Source organism: Vicugna pacos, chromosome 18 (assembly GCF_048564905.1).
Source record: "Vicugna pacos chromosome 18, VicPac4, whole genome shotgun sequence".
NCBI lineage: Eukaryota > Metazoa > Chordata > Mammalia > Artiodactyla > Camelidae > Vicugna > Vicugna pacos.
Window position 1 is genome coordinate 46,672,536 of NC_133004.1, and position 15,456 is coordinate 46,687,991.

The 15,456-nt window shown below is 61.9% G+C and overlaps 2 protein-coding genes across 4 annotated transcripts in view; one reads left to right on the forward strand and one right to left on the reverse strand.

Moving 5' to 3' along the window:
* The window catches only part of CHLSN (cholesin), a 92,785-nt gene that overhangs the window by 19,374 nt on the left and 57,955 nt on the right, over window positions 1–15,456 (forward strand). The window lies entirely within an intron of this gene.
* GPER1 (G protein-coupled estrogen receptor 1) lies at window positions 12,668–14,944 on the reverse strand. The gene has a single exon (XM_006210445.4). The coding sequence runs from the start codon at window positions 14,939–14,941 to the stop codon at window positions 13,877–13,879; it is 1,065 nt and encodes a 354-aa protein (XP_006210507.4). The 5' UTR covers window positions 14,942–14,944; the 3' UTR covers window positions 12,668–13,876.

The following is a 15,456-nucleotide window of genomic DNA, read 5'->3' on the forward strand; positions in this document are numbered from 1 at the left end:
ACCTGGCCAGGGTCGGGGTGACCGTCCACACCTGCTCTTCTCTCAGCTCCTCCTGGGACGGCCGTGACGGCGAGCGGGGCGCTTTCTGCTCCCACCGGCATCTTCTGGGTCCCTCTGGCCTCCCTGCCAGCCAGGTGTGCAGTGTGGCTGGGCCCCCTCATCCTCGCCCACCCACCTGGTCCAGCGGCCTGTAGACGAGGGGAGGGCTGCCGGGGACTCCCCACTGTGGGCCTGTCTGAGGGGCAGCCCAGTCTCAGGGTCTCCTCTCCCCCAGGAGATCTTCTCTGGTTGCTTCGCACAGTTCCACACCCAGTGAGCCTGGCTTCTTCCCCTGAAAAGGACATCATGACACTTTCACACAGCCCACGTGTCTGCCACCTTTCCGTGGACCTACTCCTCTGTCTGTCTCCTCCCCCCCTTTCCTCCCCAGCCATGGGCAGGGCAGGGCAGCGGCCTCTGCTGTCCCCTTCACCAGCACCGCGCCAGGACCCATGGGCACTCAGATTTCTTGGCCAGCTCCGTCCTGGGGGCTTCGCTCTGATGCTTGCACACACCGTGGAGTCCTTGGAAGGACCCATGAGCCTCTGTCTGGGGAGGTCCCAGGGCCGCCCTGCGGGACCCGCTCTCTCCCCCGGCATCTAAGGCTGTCCAGCATGAAAGGGAGGGGCACCTCATTCCAGCCGGGCTCGCGTGCTATGCGCCCTGTAAGTGCTTTGCTTGTTTCCTGAGTAGATGGTGTCAAAATAACAAGGAAAGTTTCAAAAAGGAAGGGCCCCATCGCAACTCTGCACCCCCGCCTTCCCCTCCAGCCCTTCTGTGAAGGGGGCGCGGCAGGCAGGCTCAGGTTACGGTGCGTTTCTAACACTGTCCTTAACCTGACGTTTGAAAACACAGCTGCCCTCGCCCCTTCACGTGGAGGACACACCCCTCGTGGAAAACGCAGAAAACGCGGAGCGCTTAGAGAGAAGCCCTTGTCCCGGAGCCCCCTGCTCAGGCCCGGCCTGTGCGAGCAGGAGGCCCGCGTGGCTGCCGGCCCGGAGCCCGTGCTCCTGGACGCGTCCTGTGCCCCCCGTCCCCTTCTTGGCTTTGGAAGGGGCTTGTCGCGCCGTCATTCCTGAACCTCCGGCGGGTCACCGGCACTCCCCTGGTTGTGGTGCAAACTGGCTCTTTTAAAGGCTGAGGGAACTGTGCTCAGAGGGGCCACGACTGTTGGTGGCAGGCGCCTGTCCCCCCGCCCGCCGTGAGCGTGCGCAGCGCCGGGGCTCCCCTCAGCTGTGGCTGCCCCGCGCTTTCGCCGTCAGGCTGTGCGTGGTGATGTGGCGGGGCGAGCCCGGGAGGCCCCCGTCTCTGCCTTTTCTCCTGCTCAGACTGTGTCCGCTTCCCGTGGTTCAAAGGCAGCTGCCCAGCTCACTGTCCTGAGTTAGGGGAGTTGACTCTCCGTGTGTTTGAGGAGGTCACGCACGGCTGTCAGGACCGCTGGTCACTGGCCAATCAGACGACGTACACGAGAAAGCGCCCCAGTTTGGGGGCTAGAATGCCAGGGTGGACAGACTTCGCTGAATATTTGTTCAGTCCTTCCAAAATTATTTTTGTAGTGGTATGAAAAGATTTCCCAGGATGGAGCGCTCACAGCTGGGAAAACAGTCGCTGCTTTGAAGATGGTTTTCCCAGGCGCGGCGCTCACGTCTCCCGCTGTGAGGGGCTCGGACAGTGTCTGCTCTGAACGTGCCGTCCTTGGGGGCCAGGGCCGCACTGCCTCTCCCAGGCTGGGGGGACGACCCCTCGTCTGCCCGGGTGCCCACCTGAAGGCGGCTGTGGACGTGTAGGTATCCGAACACCCGCTTGTCGGAGGCCCGACCTCCAGGCTGGGTCGGCTCTGAGTTCGTGCTCAGATCTCTCGAAAGACTGAAGTGAAAGTGGAGGTGGGGGTCCTGGCTCACCACTGACCCCAGCTTCGCTCTGAGGACGCTGTCTGCGCATCCTGAGCCTCTGTTGGCCAGACCGAGCCCTGCCCATGGCTCCGGGCTCAGCATGCAGCCGCCTGGCCTGTAGGTGTGAGCTGGCTGGAACCAGGCCCACCCGGTGTGGGGCAGGGGCTGAGGCTGGAATGCGTGACTGCGGGCCGTGGGTCTGGACTGAGTGTTGTGTGCCATGACCAAGTGCAGGGCTCGGCGTGCAGGAGGGACCGAAACCCAGCCACAGACGGAAGCTCACAGACATACGTGTCCTGGTGTGGGCCGACCGCTGCAGCACGGGGATCCCAGATCAGTGCCTTACGTAGGGTGGAAGTTGGTCTCACAGTGTGGGGTCTTTCCTGGGCTGTGTAGGGACCTGGCTCCTCACTCCCCACCGTCCTGCCACCCCTGTGGGGCTGCCTGGCATCCGGTCAGAGGGAGCCCACCCCAGGCGTGTGGTTGGGTCTGGGTGGAGCAGATGTTGAGGGTCAGTGGCTTCACCTTGAGGAGCTGACCAGGAAGCTGCCTGTGGACATGCCCCCTCACTCACCCCTGCCCACCTCCCTGTGTTGTCCGCCCGTATGTGGCTGTGGGGGCCCTGGGACCATAACCTCCAGCTGGACAGCCAGGAGCCCAGTCAGAATGGGAGCCTTGTTACTGGGAGCAGGAGGGGAGCACAGGTGTTGGGGGATGTGCCCTGTCTTTGTTGCGGGCCGGGGGCTTGACCGCCCCACATCCAAGCTCAGAGACCACCTGTAGGGTAGAGCTTAGCACAGCCTGGTCAGGTGGGCCTGGGCTTACGCAGGGCAGCTGGACGGGTCTTGACCTTGGGCACCACGCTTGTCTCTGAAATGGTCAAGAGGAGGCGATTGGGGTTGATCACGTAGGGCTGTTGTAAGGGCACCGTGCAGTCGCGTGCTGGAACAGCTGACACAGTGCCCAGTCCACGACGGCCGAGTTATCTGGGGCTGAGGACGAGGAACACGGCGATATGCGTCCTTTTGGGAGTGTGGGATCGATGTTTATAGGTGGCACGGAAACTGATCTGAGGGAACTTCTACGTTTGCCGAGAGTTAGCGGTTTTATGAATCAGTTTCCTGTTGACATTGCTGCTGCAGCAACCAGTAGGCTCTTAGTACAGTTCTGCCTATGGGGTCCGGACCCCACCGAGCCCGCTCCCCCCTCCTAGGTCTGTGACCCCCAGCTCCAGCGTCACATCTGTGCAGCGGAGGGGATCCCAGCCCCACGGGGGCAGGGGGCACGTGAGGGCTCATGCTCTCAGTAAGCGTGGCCGCGGCCTGGTTTTTAAGTGGAGTGGCAAGTGAAAAGGAGGGCTTCATGCTGGGAAGCTGGGCTCCGTCCTCTGGCAGTTTCACCCAGCGCCTGAGGGCACAGGGAGGTGATCTGGGCGACTCCAGCCCCACCAGCACAGCCCGTGCAGGCGGCCACGTCTTCTGTGACTGCCACCCACACCCGATAGCTGGGCTTCCTTCTCTCTGGATAAACGCAGTGGAGTCTGTGGTTCTCCGAGAGGCGCAGTCAGCGATTTTCCACTGTCGGTGTTCCGGCCTCTGTCCTTGCCCTGAGAGAAACCTGGCACCCGGAGGCTGGCGGACGTGGATTGGGCCAGGCCGGGCCTGGCATGCGGTGGGTGGGCTCCGTGCGGCCCCTCTGCCCCTCCAGCTGCTCGGAAGAGGGTCACAGAGCAGCGTGTGGGGCTTCGCATTGTGCCCCTGAGGGCGTGCATGGGGTCCCCAAGGGTGGGCTCCACACTGGCCGCTGAGACGTGGATGGCTCTCGGGGAGCGTGAGTGTGTGTGCAGGTCTGAGCGCGCAGGTACAGACACACGGGGGCCAGTGCGCCCCACTCCATGCGCCGGGTCCCAGGTGGAAGTCGGTCCCTCGGCCAGGGGGCCCGCAGTTCCCGCGGAGCAGCCTGTGTTCTGGGCGGGCTGCTGGGACCGGACACGTGAGCCTCCTGGCGCACTCGTGGCCTGAAGCGTAAGCTTGGAACGGGCAAGGTTCCCGTGTCCTCATGCATGGAGCCGAGTGCCCGCAATCTGTGAGGAAGAAGTGCACACGTGTGCCGTCTTCTGTCCTGCTGGCGGCCCACGCTCTTTCCCACACGGCTCCCGCGCTCCAGTCCCTCCGAATATGGGGCCTGACGATCAGGACTGCCGGGGCTTGCGCGGCCTCGTGGAACTGGTTTTAAAAGGAAAGCAGAACTTAAGAAGCACCACTGAGGGGGTGCGGACTGGGGAGGCCCCGCCGCCGGCTTGGAGCCGGGAGCTGGACCCCTCCAGGAGGCAGGGGTTGTCTCCACAGGCAGCTCCTTCCTGAGGGTAAGTTACTTGTAGAAAATTCAGTCCTGATTTTTGTCTTGGTTTGCTTGTGTTCGTTACTGGTGGATTAAACTGGACTTGAGAGTTTTAAGGCAGAGACGCACACTCCTGCATGGTGGGGGCGAACAGCCAAACCATGTCGAGGTGTTTGTGGAGGGTGAACCCCCCTAAACGTGATGGGGCGGCTGGCGGGGAGAGGCCGGTTCCTGAGTGACCACTCGTGGAAGTGGCCCCATGGGGCTCTGGGATCCTCCCAGAGCCCGAGGACCGTAGGCAGGAACCAGGGGACTCGGGGGTGGGGGGCGTCCACTATGGGGGCTGCTTCTCCCCCCACCAAGGCCGTCTTCCGCCCCGTCTTCCCGGTGGCTGTGTGCCTTTTCCTCTGCAGGCTTGCACGTCTGGGGCGAATGGCTCTCCTCAGACTCCGTTCTGAGGCCGGGAAGAATCGCTGACCTTTCCCCCCTGACCTTTCTGCGTCTGGGTCTGGTGTTAGGCCCAGAGTGTCACTACTGGTGTCTCGCCTTTACTTGAGCTGACTTTAAAAACAGGTGCATGGAGTGGGGGGAGCAGGCTTGAATACACCTTTGGTTTTGCAGAAGGGCTCTGTCCCTGGGAAATGGTGGTGGCTTTCGGTTTAAATTCAAGTTGGAGCCTAGAGTTAAACTGAGCCGCTGTGACTTGAGTGGGGAGTTTCACTTGTGGCCACAGACGGGCACAGTCTGCTGGGTGTCTCTCCTTCCTGCCTCTCCCGCGCTTTGTTGTTAAATGTGTAGACAGGAGGGAGGCACGGACAGCGTACAGGAAGCCACACCCGGCTCGGGGGGCGGGCGCTCTGCCGCCACCTCCGTGCTCATCTTTGGACCTGAGCTCCGCACGTGTGCACCCTGAATGGTCGTTTGGTTTGTCTGTGTTTGAGCTCTGTGTGGTTGGAATTGCTTTTTTTTTTTTTGTATTTTGCTTTTTTGACTGAACTAAGTATCATCCATGCTGCTGTCGTCCCCAGCCGGTGCCCCGGGGGACGGCCACCCGAGTGGCTGTGGACTTGGCGGTTATAAGCGATGTGCGGTGAGCGCTCCCACATGTGGGCAGTTTCTCTGGGGGGGAGTCGCTGGGGCTTGGGGTTCGCAAATCTTCGTCTCTGCTGGACGAGCTGCCGTGTCACCTGCTGCTGTGTGACAACAGATGACTACAAATGTGGGGGCTTCGGGGAGCCGGCCTCGTGTGGCTTAGGGGCCGGGCCGGCCGGGCCGCGGCCTCACCCGAAGGTCCGCGCTGGCCATCATGTGAGGCCACGGATCCCTGCCCCTTGCTGTGGCGCCTGCCCCATGCACATGGGGAAGGGCCAGGCCTGGCCTCTGCGACCTCGCTGTGGGAGGACTGCCCAGCCCCCGCCACCTCCGGGTTCTGGTCCCGCCTGCACACAGTCCGCCCACCAACACGAGCTGCGGCTCCCGACATGGCTGCTGCTTGGCGGCCTCGTCTCAGCCTGTGAGTCGGGGTAGCGTCTTACCTGGGCTTTCAGTGCTGGCTGGCCCTGAGTTGGGAGGTGACCCCGACGGAGCAGAGGAAGGAGGCGTCCGCGTCCGGGCTCCAGGTGCTTCGACAGGCGCCCCTCTGCCGGGGGCCGTCGTCCCTGACGTGGGCCCCCTGGCCTTCCGTCTGCTCTCCACACCCGAGGCCCCATCCTCAGCCCCGCTGCACGTCTGCGAACCCAGAACTCAGCTTCCTGAGTCCCCGTCCTTTTTTCCCCACGCAGCCGCTGCCTCCCCTCCCATGGGAGTGACGGCGGCAGCTGTGCTTGGACACAGATCCTCGTTTGTTCCTTCTTGTTTTATTGTAGTAAAGTGCACTTCTGAGCTGTACACTTACAAGGGCTGAGATGGTAAATTTTCTGTTAAGTTCATTCACATCGTTGTGCAACTATCGCCAGAAATGTTTTGTCTTCCCACCTGAGACCCCTTCCCCATTAAGCACTGCCTCCCCCTCGCCGGACCTCCCCCGCCCCCGCTGTCCACTCTGTGAACCTGACTTTCCAGGGGCCCCATGGAGGTGGGAGCCACAGCATTCGTCCTCTGTCTCTCACATCCCGTGTCCATTCTAACCGGAGACATCCCGGCCCCAGCCCCAACCTAGTCACTGCAGAAGCCTCATCTCCGCTCTGCTCTGCCCCTCCAGTTGGCCATCGGCGCCTGATCGGGTCACCCCCCTCCCCGGGTGTTCTGGCACCTCCCAAGCTCAATCTCGTGTTGATGCTGAGAATCCAGGGTCAGAGCTGTGGGCGTTCCCTCACATCTTCTGTCTTGTGTGTCCCCAGTCTTCCACCCCGAGTCACATTCTCTGTCAAGCTGAGGGACCTGCCTGTCCCCAGCATCCTGCTCGCCTCTGTCATGAAGGGTGTTGAGTTCCATCAAGTGCTGTCTCTGTCAGCTGTTCTGACCACGTGGCCTTCCCCCCCTTCCCTGTCACATGTGGCGTACTACAGTGACGGAGGACTGAGCCAGCCTGGCGTCTCCGGGGGTCAGCCCTCCGTGGTGCTGGGACGCAGTCCCTTCCACGTGGTGCAGAAGTCTGCTCGCCAGCATTTGGTGAAGGGTTTTTGCATCGAGATTCACGAGGGGCATTGGTCTGGGTTTTTCTTGTCGTTGAGCTGACCTAGCCGGGTTTAAGTCAGCGTACTCAGTGTTAATTATTCCTTTAGTGTTCGGTGGGATCCGCCGGTGCAACCCTCTGGGCCTGGAGAGTTAGTTTTCAGGGGTCTGGATCTCCTTCCTAAGTTTCTCTTAGTAGTTCTCTGTTCCCTGCAGACGCTTTCAGGTTCAACGTCTGTTTCTTTAAACGGGTGAGGGCTTGGCTGTTCCAGAGCTGCGCTTCACGAGCTGTCCCGAAGTCCCTGTGAGCCCTTAGTGCCGCCTCCTTGCGCTGGTCCCCTGGCCAACAGACGGCGTCGCTGCGCTTGTTCTGCGTTTTCATCTTCATTTACTTCTTCCAGTTCTGATGAGAAATAGTTGACACACAGCACCGTGTAGGTTTAAGGCGTAGAGCGTGACGATTTGATTACATACGTCATGAAATGAAGACCACAGTAAGTTTAGCGAGCAGCTGTCGTCTCATGTGGATGCAAAATGGAAGAAGAAGTATTCTTTTCTTGTGATGAGAAATTTCAGGGTTTAACTCCAACTTTCACGTGAAACACACGGCAGTGCTGACGTGCAACACACGTGACATAATTGCGTTCCTTCTCCCTGTGTGTCTTACAACTGGGAGTTTGCGCGTTTTGACGCCTCATCCGGACCCCGGCCCTGTTAGCAGGCAGCGCCCAGCGAGGGCGTTGGTGAGGGCATTGGTGGCTTCACGGCCCCTTACTTCCCACCCTGATTTCAAGCTTTCTTCCAGAGATCGGTCTGGGGAACCCTCCACCTTCAGAATTTCCATGATTTTAAGGTCTTGACTTCTACAAATGTTGTCACGGTTGTCAGGGTGGGGGCTTGTGTCCCGCGGCGCCCTGTCCGGGCACCATGGGGACTGACGACCTGGCACCGCCTGCCTTCCCGGAGCTCAGGTGGCGGGAGGTGGGCTGTCCAGTCCGGGGGGGAGCCGAGGGGCGTGGACTTCATCACTCTGCTTCTCCCCTTGTCACAGGACTGGCCCCTGAAGGGGCGAGACGGGGACGGTGCCTGTTCTAGGAACAACTGTGGACTCTCTGCAGGACCCCCCACAGCTGATTTCTCGTGATAAGTTTTAATTGATCCTCCCACCATGAAGGCTTAGAATTACAGTCTGGTGTTGGTGCTCTTTTGTTCTGTGTTCCTTTGGCTTTTAAAACCCTTTTCCCGGACGAGATCCCCCACCCACTAGACAGTGGCAAAAATCAGACTGCCTCAGAGCAGCTGGCTCCTTCTGCAACACTGGACTGGGCGTGTGGCGGCTAGGGCTGCGGCGGAGCCGGTGTGGTCCGTGGACTGTGGTGGGGGAAGGGCCTTTCCTGGGGCTCCCCGGCCTCGTGGCGCCATGTCCGCCTCTGGCCTGTGTGGGTGCTGCTCTGCCGGCTGGTGCCCCCGCGTCCCTGAGACCCCATCTTGTGGCCCTACAGCACCTGCGGAGGGCTTGCTGGTAGGCCGGCGGGCAAGAGGGTCAGTGGCCTCCCTTCTTCCCGCTCCCTGTCCTGGGGCCAGCCTGGTTGGCTGGCCCCCCCCTCCGCCAGTCTCAGTGGGGCACTGTGACCAGAAGACGTGTGGGCATCTCTGCTTCTGCTGCTGCCCTGCCCAGCAGTGTCCCAGACGACTGTGTCACAAGCACAGCATCGCAGTGGGCCCGTGAGCAAGCACGCGGAGCAGCAGAGCCCTGGGTTCCTGGAGCTCCGAGCGGACGCCCAGTGACGGCGTCCCAGACCACAGGGAGCGGGTGCCTGGCTGGGGTGCTGACCTCGGCGCCCAGCCGGAACCTTCACAGGGCGTAACTGGCCTTCCTGGCCTCACGAGGTGCCGAGGGTAGTTTAGTAAGTTAGGCTGTAGTTTTGCTGAAGTTCTTTTCCTCCATTTTTAATTTAAAAGCACATCGAAAGATACCCCAGCTTATTCGTTTCCCTCTGGGAAAGAAAATAAAGCTTGGATTGTTAGGCAGTTAAGTAAGAAGAGAAAACCTCAATTAGAAGACTTGTAATAAACGTCAGAGGAAGTGTCTAGGATTCCAGGCGGCTTAAACAGGAACATTTTCAGGAAATGCTTGCAGGGTGCTGGGCTGTCTCCCCTTCGTGGGCAGAAAAGGAGGTGCTGGCGGCGTCTGCTGCGAAGGCATCGTTGTCTGCAGGGACCAGCGTCCAGGCAGGGAAGGCGGCCTCGGGAGAAGGAGGCCCAGGGCCCAGTCCTGCTCTTCCACACGCCAGCTTTCCTGAGACATGGCGTGCACTCTGCACGCTCACCCTTGAGGTCTGCACTTCAGTGGTTTTTAATGGGTTCACAGAGTTGTGTAACCATCACTGCTGATTTTAGAGCATTTTTTCCACCAACTCCCCCAAAAGAAACCCCATCCCCACTAGCATCCCTCCCTTCCCTCCCCTCCACACCCCTCCCCATCCCTCCCAGCCACGGCACCGACGTCCTGTCTCTGTCTCTGGCTTTGCCCACCTGGGTGGTTCGTGCCAACAGGCTCCTGCATCATGGTCGTGGTATCTGACTTCCCCCCGAGCATCGTGCGATCAGAGTTCCTCCGTGTCACCGCTGGCGTCAGTGCCTCCTTCCCTGGCCAAACCGCTGTCCGTGGTGCAGACGGACCACAGCTTGTTTGCCGAGCAGCTGCCAACTGATGGCCGTTGCTTCCCCCGCTGGCCGCTGTGCCCGGACGTCCGTGCACAAGGGCTTGTCTGAGCGCCTGCTCCCGTCCCTTCAAGTCTGAGGCTGAGTGTGGAGCTGACCCTCCGCACGGCACTTTGACGCTTACAGCACTCGCACCCCTCTTTCCGTGCGTCCCCCCGGCCACAGGGGCTGACGTGTTCCCTAGAGGGGGGATCACCTCTCGGCCCCAAGGCAGCTCGGCCCAGGCAGGTGCGTGTGGGTGTGACACTTCGATCCTCGGGCTCCACGGCCCCCAAGCACCCCTGCTTGGAGCATCCTTCCTTGCAGCAGACCATTCTCCCCGGGGTCACATCCCTGCTGTGGGGCGCTCCTCTGCCTTGTCTTCGCGACACGATGCGGAGGAGTGCTGGCTCCTCCTGTCACCGCTTTGGATTTTCTGATGCTTCCCCCCAACTAGATTCAGGTTTTGATCCCAGATTCAGACATGGAGACACAGTGCCCTCCTCGGGGACATGTCTGGTCTGCCTATGGGTGGGCCCCTTGTGAGCATTAAGAGCTGTTAGTTACTGCTCCCTGCGCTAAGTTGGCCGGAGGGGACAGCCCTGCTCCTCGTCCATCAGGTGTCCCTGGCTCAGCTGCATTCGGGGGTCTCCACCACGACAGTCATAGGTGACGACCCCCTCCAGCCCCCACCCCATCCCAGGTAGTCGGCATTTTGTTCTGAGCAAGACCAGCCCGCGCCCCCCCGTCCACTCCTCCCTCCCTTCCCTCCCGGGTTACTGCATCTATTTCATTGTTTGTTTAAGTTAAAGTCGGTTTATTACTGGATGGACTCGTGGATTGTTGTTTTTTAATAGTTTGTTTACTTTTCGTAATTAGCCTGGTGGTCAGATAGCCTAGACTGGTCCAGCGGGAGCCCCTGATGTGGGTCCCTGCGTCCTTTTGGTGTGATCCTGCCGTGTTCATACCTGCTGGCAGGACACCATGTTCAGCCTTGCCTTGGCCCTGCTTCCCTGCCTGAGGAGCCTGTTCCCGTGAGGGTGAGGGTGCTGGGAACCCCGGTCGGGCAGGGTGGGCCCGCAGGTGCTCTGTGAGCAGACGGAGCGGGGAGCACGTAACTGCGCGTCCGTCTGTCTGTGCGCACGCCCCGTCCACGCCTGTGCCCGCCGGGCACACATACACACCACACGCCTGTGCATGCTCTCTCCCAGACGGGAGCCCAGTCCCTGCCCCGGTGCCCGGGCCCTCCGCCCTCGCACTTGCCTCCACGCTGGCGGCCCTGGTCCAGGAGTCAACACAGGCTGCTATAATCGGTCCATAGTGATTTCAGGTAGTTTCGGAGTAGCTTCAGCCACACCCTGGAAAACGAGCCTTCCGTTGGAGGTTCGTCTGCCTCCCCCAGCCTTCTCATGACGGGGAGCCCAGCCAAGGTCTTAGGGAGCCGACAGCCTCCACTCCCACCAAGGGCACGCGAGCCATGGGATAGGGGAGGCTCGCAGCTGGGGGTACTGAGCACAGACGACAGTGGGAAGTAAAGTCGGTGCTCACGTCGGCAGCTGTCGCGGGCGGCTGTCATGTGCTTACAGCTCTGCACTTCTGGGCTCTTGGTGGGATTTAAAGAGACTTGCTGTGTGGGGGAGCGGGGTTTCCAGGAAACAACCAAGCAATCAAATGCCTTGATTTTATCTTCTGGTGCCCCTGCCAGATAATTAAGTCAGCCTCCCTCAGACAAATGTTTCTGAGAAGGGCATGTGCTTGAAGGGGCAGGCGGGCTGTGCCCAGAGCCCGCAGGGGTGCAGACCTTGGCTCTGCGCCTCGGGAATGGGGCCGCAGGGCCTTGGGGGATCTGGGCCGCAGGGCCTGTTGTGATCAGGTCGCAGTGCCTGGGGGGGATGGGGCCGCAGGGCCTGGGGGAGGTGGATCTGGCCGCAGGGCCTGGGGAGGATTGGGTCTCACGGCCTGGGGGTGGATCAGGGCCGCAGGGCCAGGCAAGGGGTGGATCTGGGCCTCAGGGCCTGAGGGGAACGGGACTCCCGAGGCACCTGGCCCAGCTTCCACCTTGTCCTTGGCCTCCCTGCAGCCCTGCTGCCTGCCCTCCACGGAGGGGCCCTCGGAGCAGCTGTGCAGCCACTTCTACAGATGAGGAGACGGGCTCCTGGGGCTCCGAGCAGGCACTGTGTCCAGCCCTGTGCCCCCTGGGCCCAGGCAGGGCTTCCTGGCAGGGCACTCGTAGTCTGGGAGTATGACTGTCAGGTGCCAGAGAGGCAGGCTGCTCTGTGGCCTCGGGCGGACCAGGGACCCCTGGGTGGAAGCTGCTGCCCCAGGAGGCCCACGTCGGGGAGGCTGCCTGTCCTGGATCAGCACTTTGCGGCTTTTAGTTGGTCGGTTCCCACACAGAGATCCTTGCGGGGGGGGGTCTCTATTCTGCCCTCGCCCCTCAGGCGTCCCCTCTGAAAGGATGGGACCTGCCACCTCGATGGGCTTGCATGGCCTCCACGTGGCTTGCTCCCTGTGGCCCGGGGAAGGCAGAGCCACAGGGCAGGAGACGGGCTCGGTGCCGGGTGAGGTCTTCGGCGGTCAGGTCACAGCCCCCGTGGCATCAACACATGTACCTGCTGGGCTTGTCGGAGGGCCCAGGACGAGGCCTCATTCCCCACCCCCGTCTCCCCTCCGCGCCCGCCACCACCTTCCCAGCTGGGGCAGGAGCGCACCTGCTTGAGAACCCCTGGTGTCGGGCGTGCTCAGCGCGGGGGCTCCTGCGATTTGGAGTTGCCAGGTCGGAAGGGGGTCTTACGGACAGCGCCTGTCTAGTGAGATGCTCCTGTCCTGGCCTGCAGGCCACAGTGCTTGGGCCAGGCCAGCAGGTCTCTCGGGGCCCTGTGCTGGGGCAGAGCCGCCCTAGGAGCAACGCTCAGGAGGGGGGGCCGTGTCACGGGGCGCCGGGTGCGGAGGGGAGGGCGTCTCTGACCCCCCAGAAGACGGGGTGTCTGTCTGTGTGCTTGGTGACGCGCGGGGGCTCTGGGGAACAGAGGCACGCTGGCCCTCAGCCCTGCTGCAGGGAGGGGCGTGTTGCGGGGGCCGCCGGCAGGCCTGTTAGTTTTCCTCTGAGAGTTGGAAGTTTCCGTCTGAAGTGGGACTTGAACCACTGGAGGCGGCACTTGGTAAAGGCAAATATTTACTTGGGGCAGATACTGTTTCTTGGAGATTTGCGCCCATAAAAAACTATTCAAACTAAAAATGGCTCATTTCCTGTCACTTAACGCGTTGCCTGGTGTGGTCCCCAGGGAGGCCCTGCCGTGTGGAGACCCAGGCAGCTGGGCCCTGTTTTGCTTGTGGTTCTGGGGAGGTGGGTTCCCTGAGCAGAGCCGGTGGGCGGGAGGAGTGTCAGCGCTGGAATCGGGAGCCCCCAGCCTGCCCCTGCGGCGCAGGGAGCGCCCTGAGCTCCTGCACGCGCCATGGATGAAGCTGGCGCCGCTGAGCCTCCGGGAGAAGTGAGGGCGTGTAGTGCGCCTGGGATGAAGCTTATCTGGTGCCCGAAGATGGTGCAGCACAAACCCTGGTGTCTCCTGGTGCCCGGAGCACCCGGGGCTCGGACAGGAGCTGTTGGCTGGTGAGGGGCCTTGTTTTCTCTTTGTGAGGAGGGGGCAGTGCTGCTGCAGGGCCCTGTGAGCTCCCCCCGCCCTTGCCCCACTGGGGAGCAGTGCAGAGAACGCAGAAGACTCAGCACACGACTCCATTTTATTGATAGAGGCTGAATGTTCCCAGAGTCCTCACTGTTCCCTCCTTTTTACGCTGTGACGGGGCATTTCCCATTGGTCACCGCTGTCCTGCTGTGTCTGTAGAGGCGACTCCTCGCCCCCCCGCCCCCCGCCCGTGTGCTTTGTCCATGTTCGGCGGGGCCCCCACTTGTAAGTGGGGCAGAGACATCGTCAACGAAGGTGTCCTCCTCCTCGGATCAGGTCTGCGTGTGGCCGGATCCAGCTCAGAGCAGTGGAGCGTGTCTCGTCTCCAGGCTGCTTTTTCCCTGAAATGGCAGATTTATGGGAAATCTACCTTGAAACTATGACATTTCACCTTGGTGCCCCCTCCTCTCTTCTTGTTGCCCGGCAGGCGGCAGAAATCTCTTCCACGGGATGGGCGTGTGCGGCGTGCAGGCTGGTGACCCCGCAGTGTGACCAGGGCAGGTGGGGCTCTTCTGGGAGCCGAGCAAAGTCGGGGCAGCTGGGCTGGGGTCCTGGGAGCGCGCTTGGGGGCAGTGTCCGCCTGGCCATCCTGCAGCCCTGCCCGCTCTAGACGGTGCTGCTGAACTTGACCTCTGACTGCTCGGTGCTGTCCGGGACAACCGCCTTCAGGGCAGCGTGACAGACGCGGCTCAGCGCCGACACGCTGGTTTTCTGCTCGACGTACAGCCTCAGTTTGTCCCTGAAGGTCTCCCCGAGAAAGCCATAGATGAGGGGGTTCAGGCAGCTGTTGGAGAAGGCCGCCAGGTTGACGATGTGGCCAGTCAGCGGGTAGGCGTGGCGGAAGGACTGCTGGCAGGGGGCGGCCCCCGGCTGCGGGCGCTGCAGCAGGTGGACGCTGATGAAGACGTTCTCAGGCAGCCAGCAGATGAAGAAGACCAGGACCACGGCGAAGATCATGCGGAGGGCCTTCTGCCTGCGAGGACGCAGGTCCCGGTGCCCCTGCGCCGAGACCAGCACCCGCGCGATGAGTGAGTAGCACAGCCCGATGACGGCGAAGGGGACGACAAAGCCCAGCGTGACCTCCAGCCACTGGACCTCCCTGACGTCCGCAAAGCAGAAGCAGGCCTCCTCTGTGTGCTGCAGCTGCACGGCGGTGAAGGGCACCAGCGTGGCAGACACGGAGGCCATCCAGATGAGGCCGCAGCTCAGCCGTGCGCGGGGCTTGGTGCGGAACAGGCTGCAGCGCATGGCCTTGGCCAGGGCCAGGTAGCGGTCGAAGCTCATCCAGGTGAGGAAGAAGACGCTGCTGTACATGTTGATCTGCAGGAAGAGCGACATGAAGGTGCAGAGCACGGTGAGGTCGTAGTACTGCTCGTCCAGGTTGAACACTTCGATGAGCGAGTCCGCCACCAGGATGAGGTCGGCCGCCGCCAGGTTGATGAAATACAGGTCGGGGACGGTCATCCGCTCCCGGAAGCGGATGTTGACCACCAGGATCAGGATGTTCCCCACGAAGCCGATGGGGAAGAGGAAGACCGTGTAGAGGCAGGAGAGGAAGAGCCCGATGGCATACTGCTGCTGCTCCCAGAGCACGCCCGAGCCGTTGGCCAGCGCGCGGGGCAGGTCGAGGCCCGCGGGGCTGCCGTTGTAGGCGCCCAGCTGCGTCTCCATGCCGGCGGGCGCGGGGCTCGCGCCTCGTCCCCTCGCGCGGGGCCCTAGGATTTGCCACAGGGCTCCCAGAAGCCCTTGTTCAGTGGTGAGTCCATCCTGAGGAGGAAAGGTGGGGCTCTTTGACGTGAGCTAGACACGTGAGGTCGCAGCTGCTCACAGGTGGCACTTGTGCAATTTGAGTTTGATTTGCAGAAAGTTGAGCAAATGGAGGAGGTGACAGTGTCTGCGTGGGGGGCACGTGTGTCCGCCTGGCCTCTGGGGCGTGGCTGCTATGTCCTCGGGGCTCCTAACGCTGGGCACCTGGGGGAGCGAGAGCAGAGGGCACAGGCTACGTGTCACTAAGGCTTCCAGCGAGGCGGGGTAGCTGCAGGGCTACGAGGCAGTGCAGGGCGCGGGGAAGGCAGGACCTCGTCCGCTCTGCTCAGACAGGTGGCTGTTGCCCAGCCAAAGCAGGAGGATCAGAAAACACCCCCTTCTCCCCCCTGAGGGCTCCGGCCCGTTCGTCTAAGTGGAGG

Coding starts and splice junctions, on each gene's coding strand:
- GPER1 (XM_006210445.4), bottom strand. CDS start 14,941: ATGGAGACGCAGCTGGGCGCCTACAACGGCAGCCCCGCGGGCCTCGAC.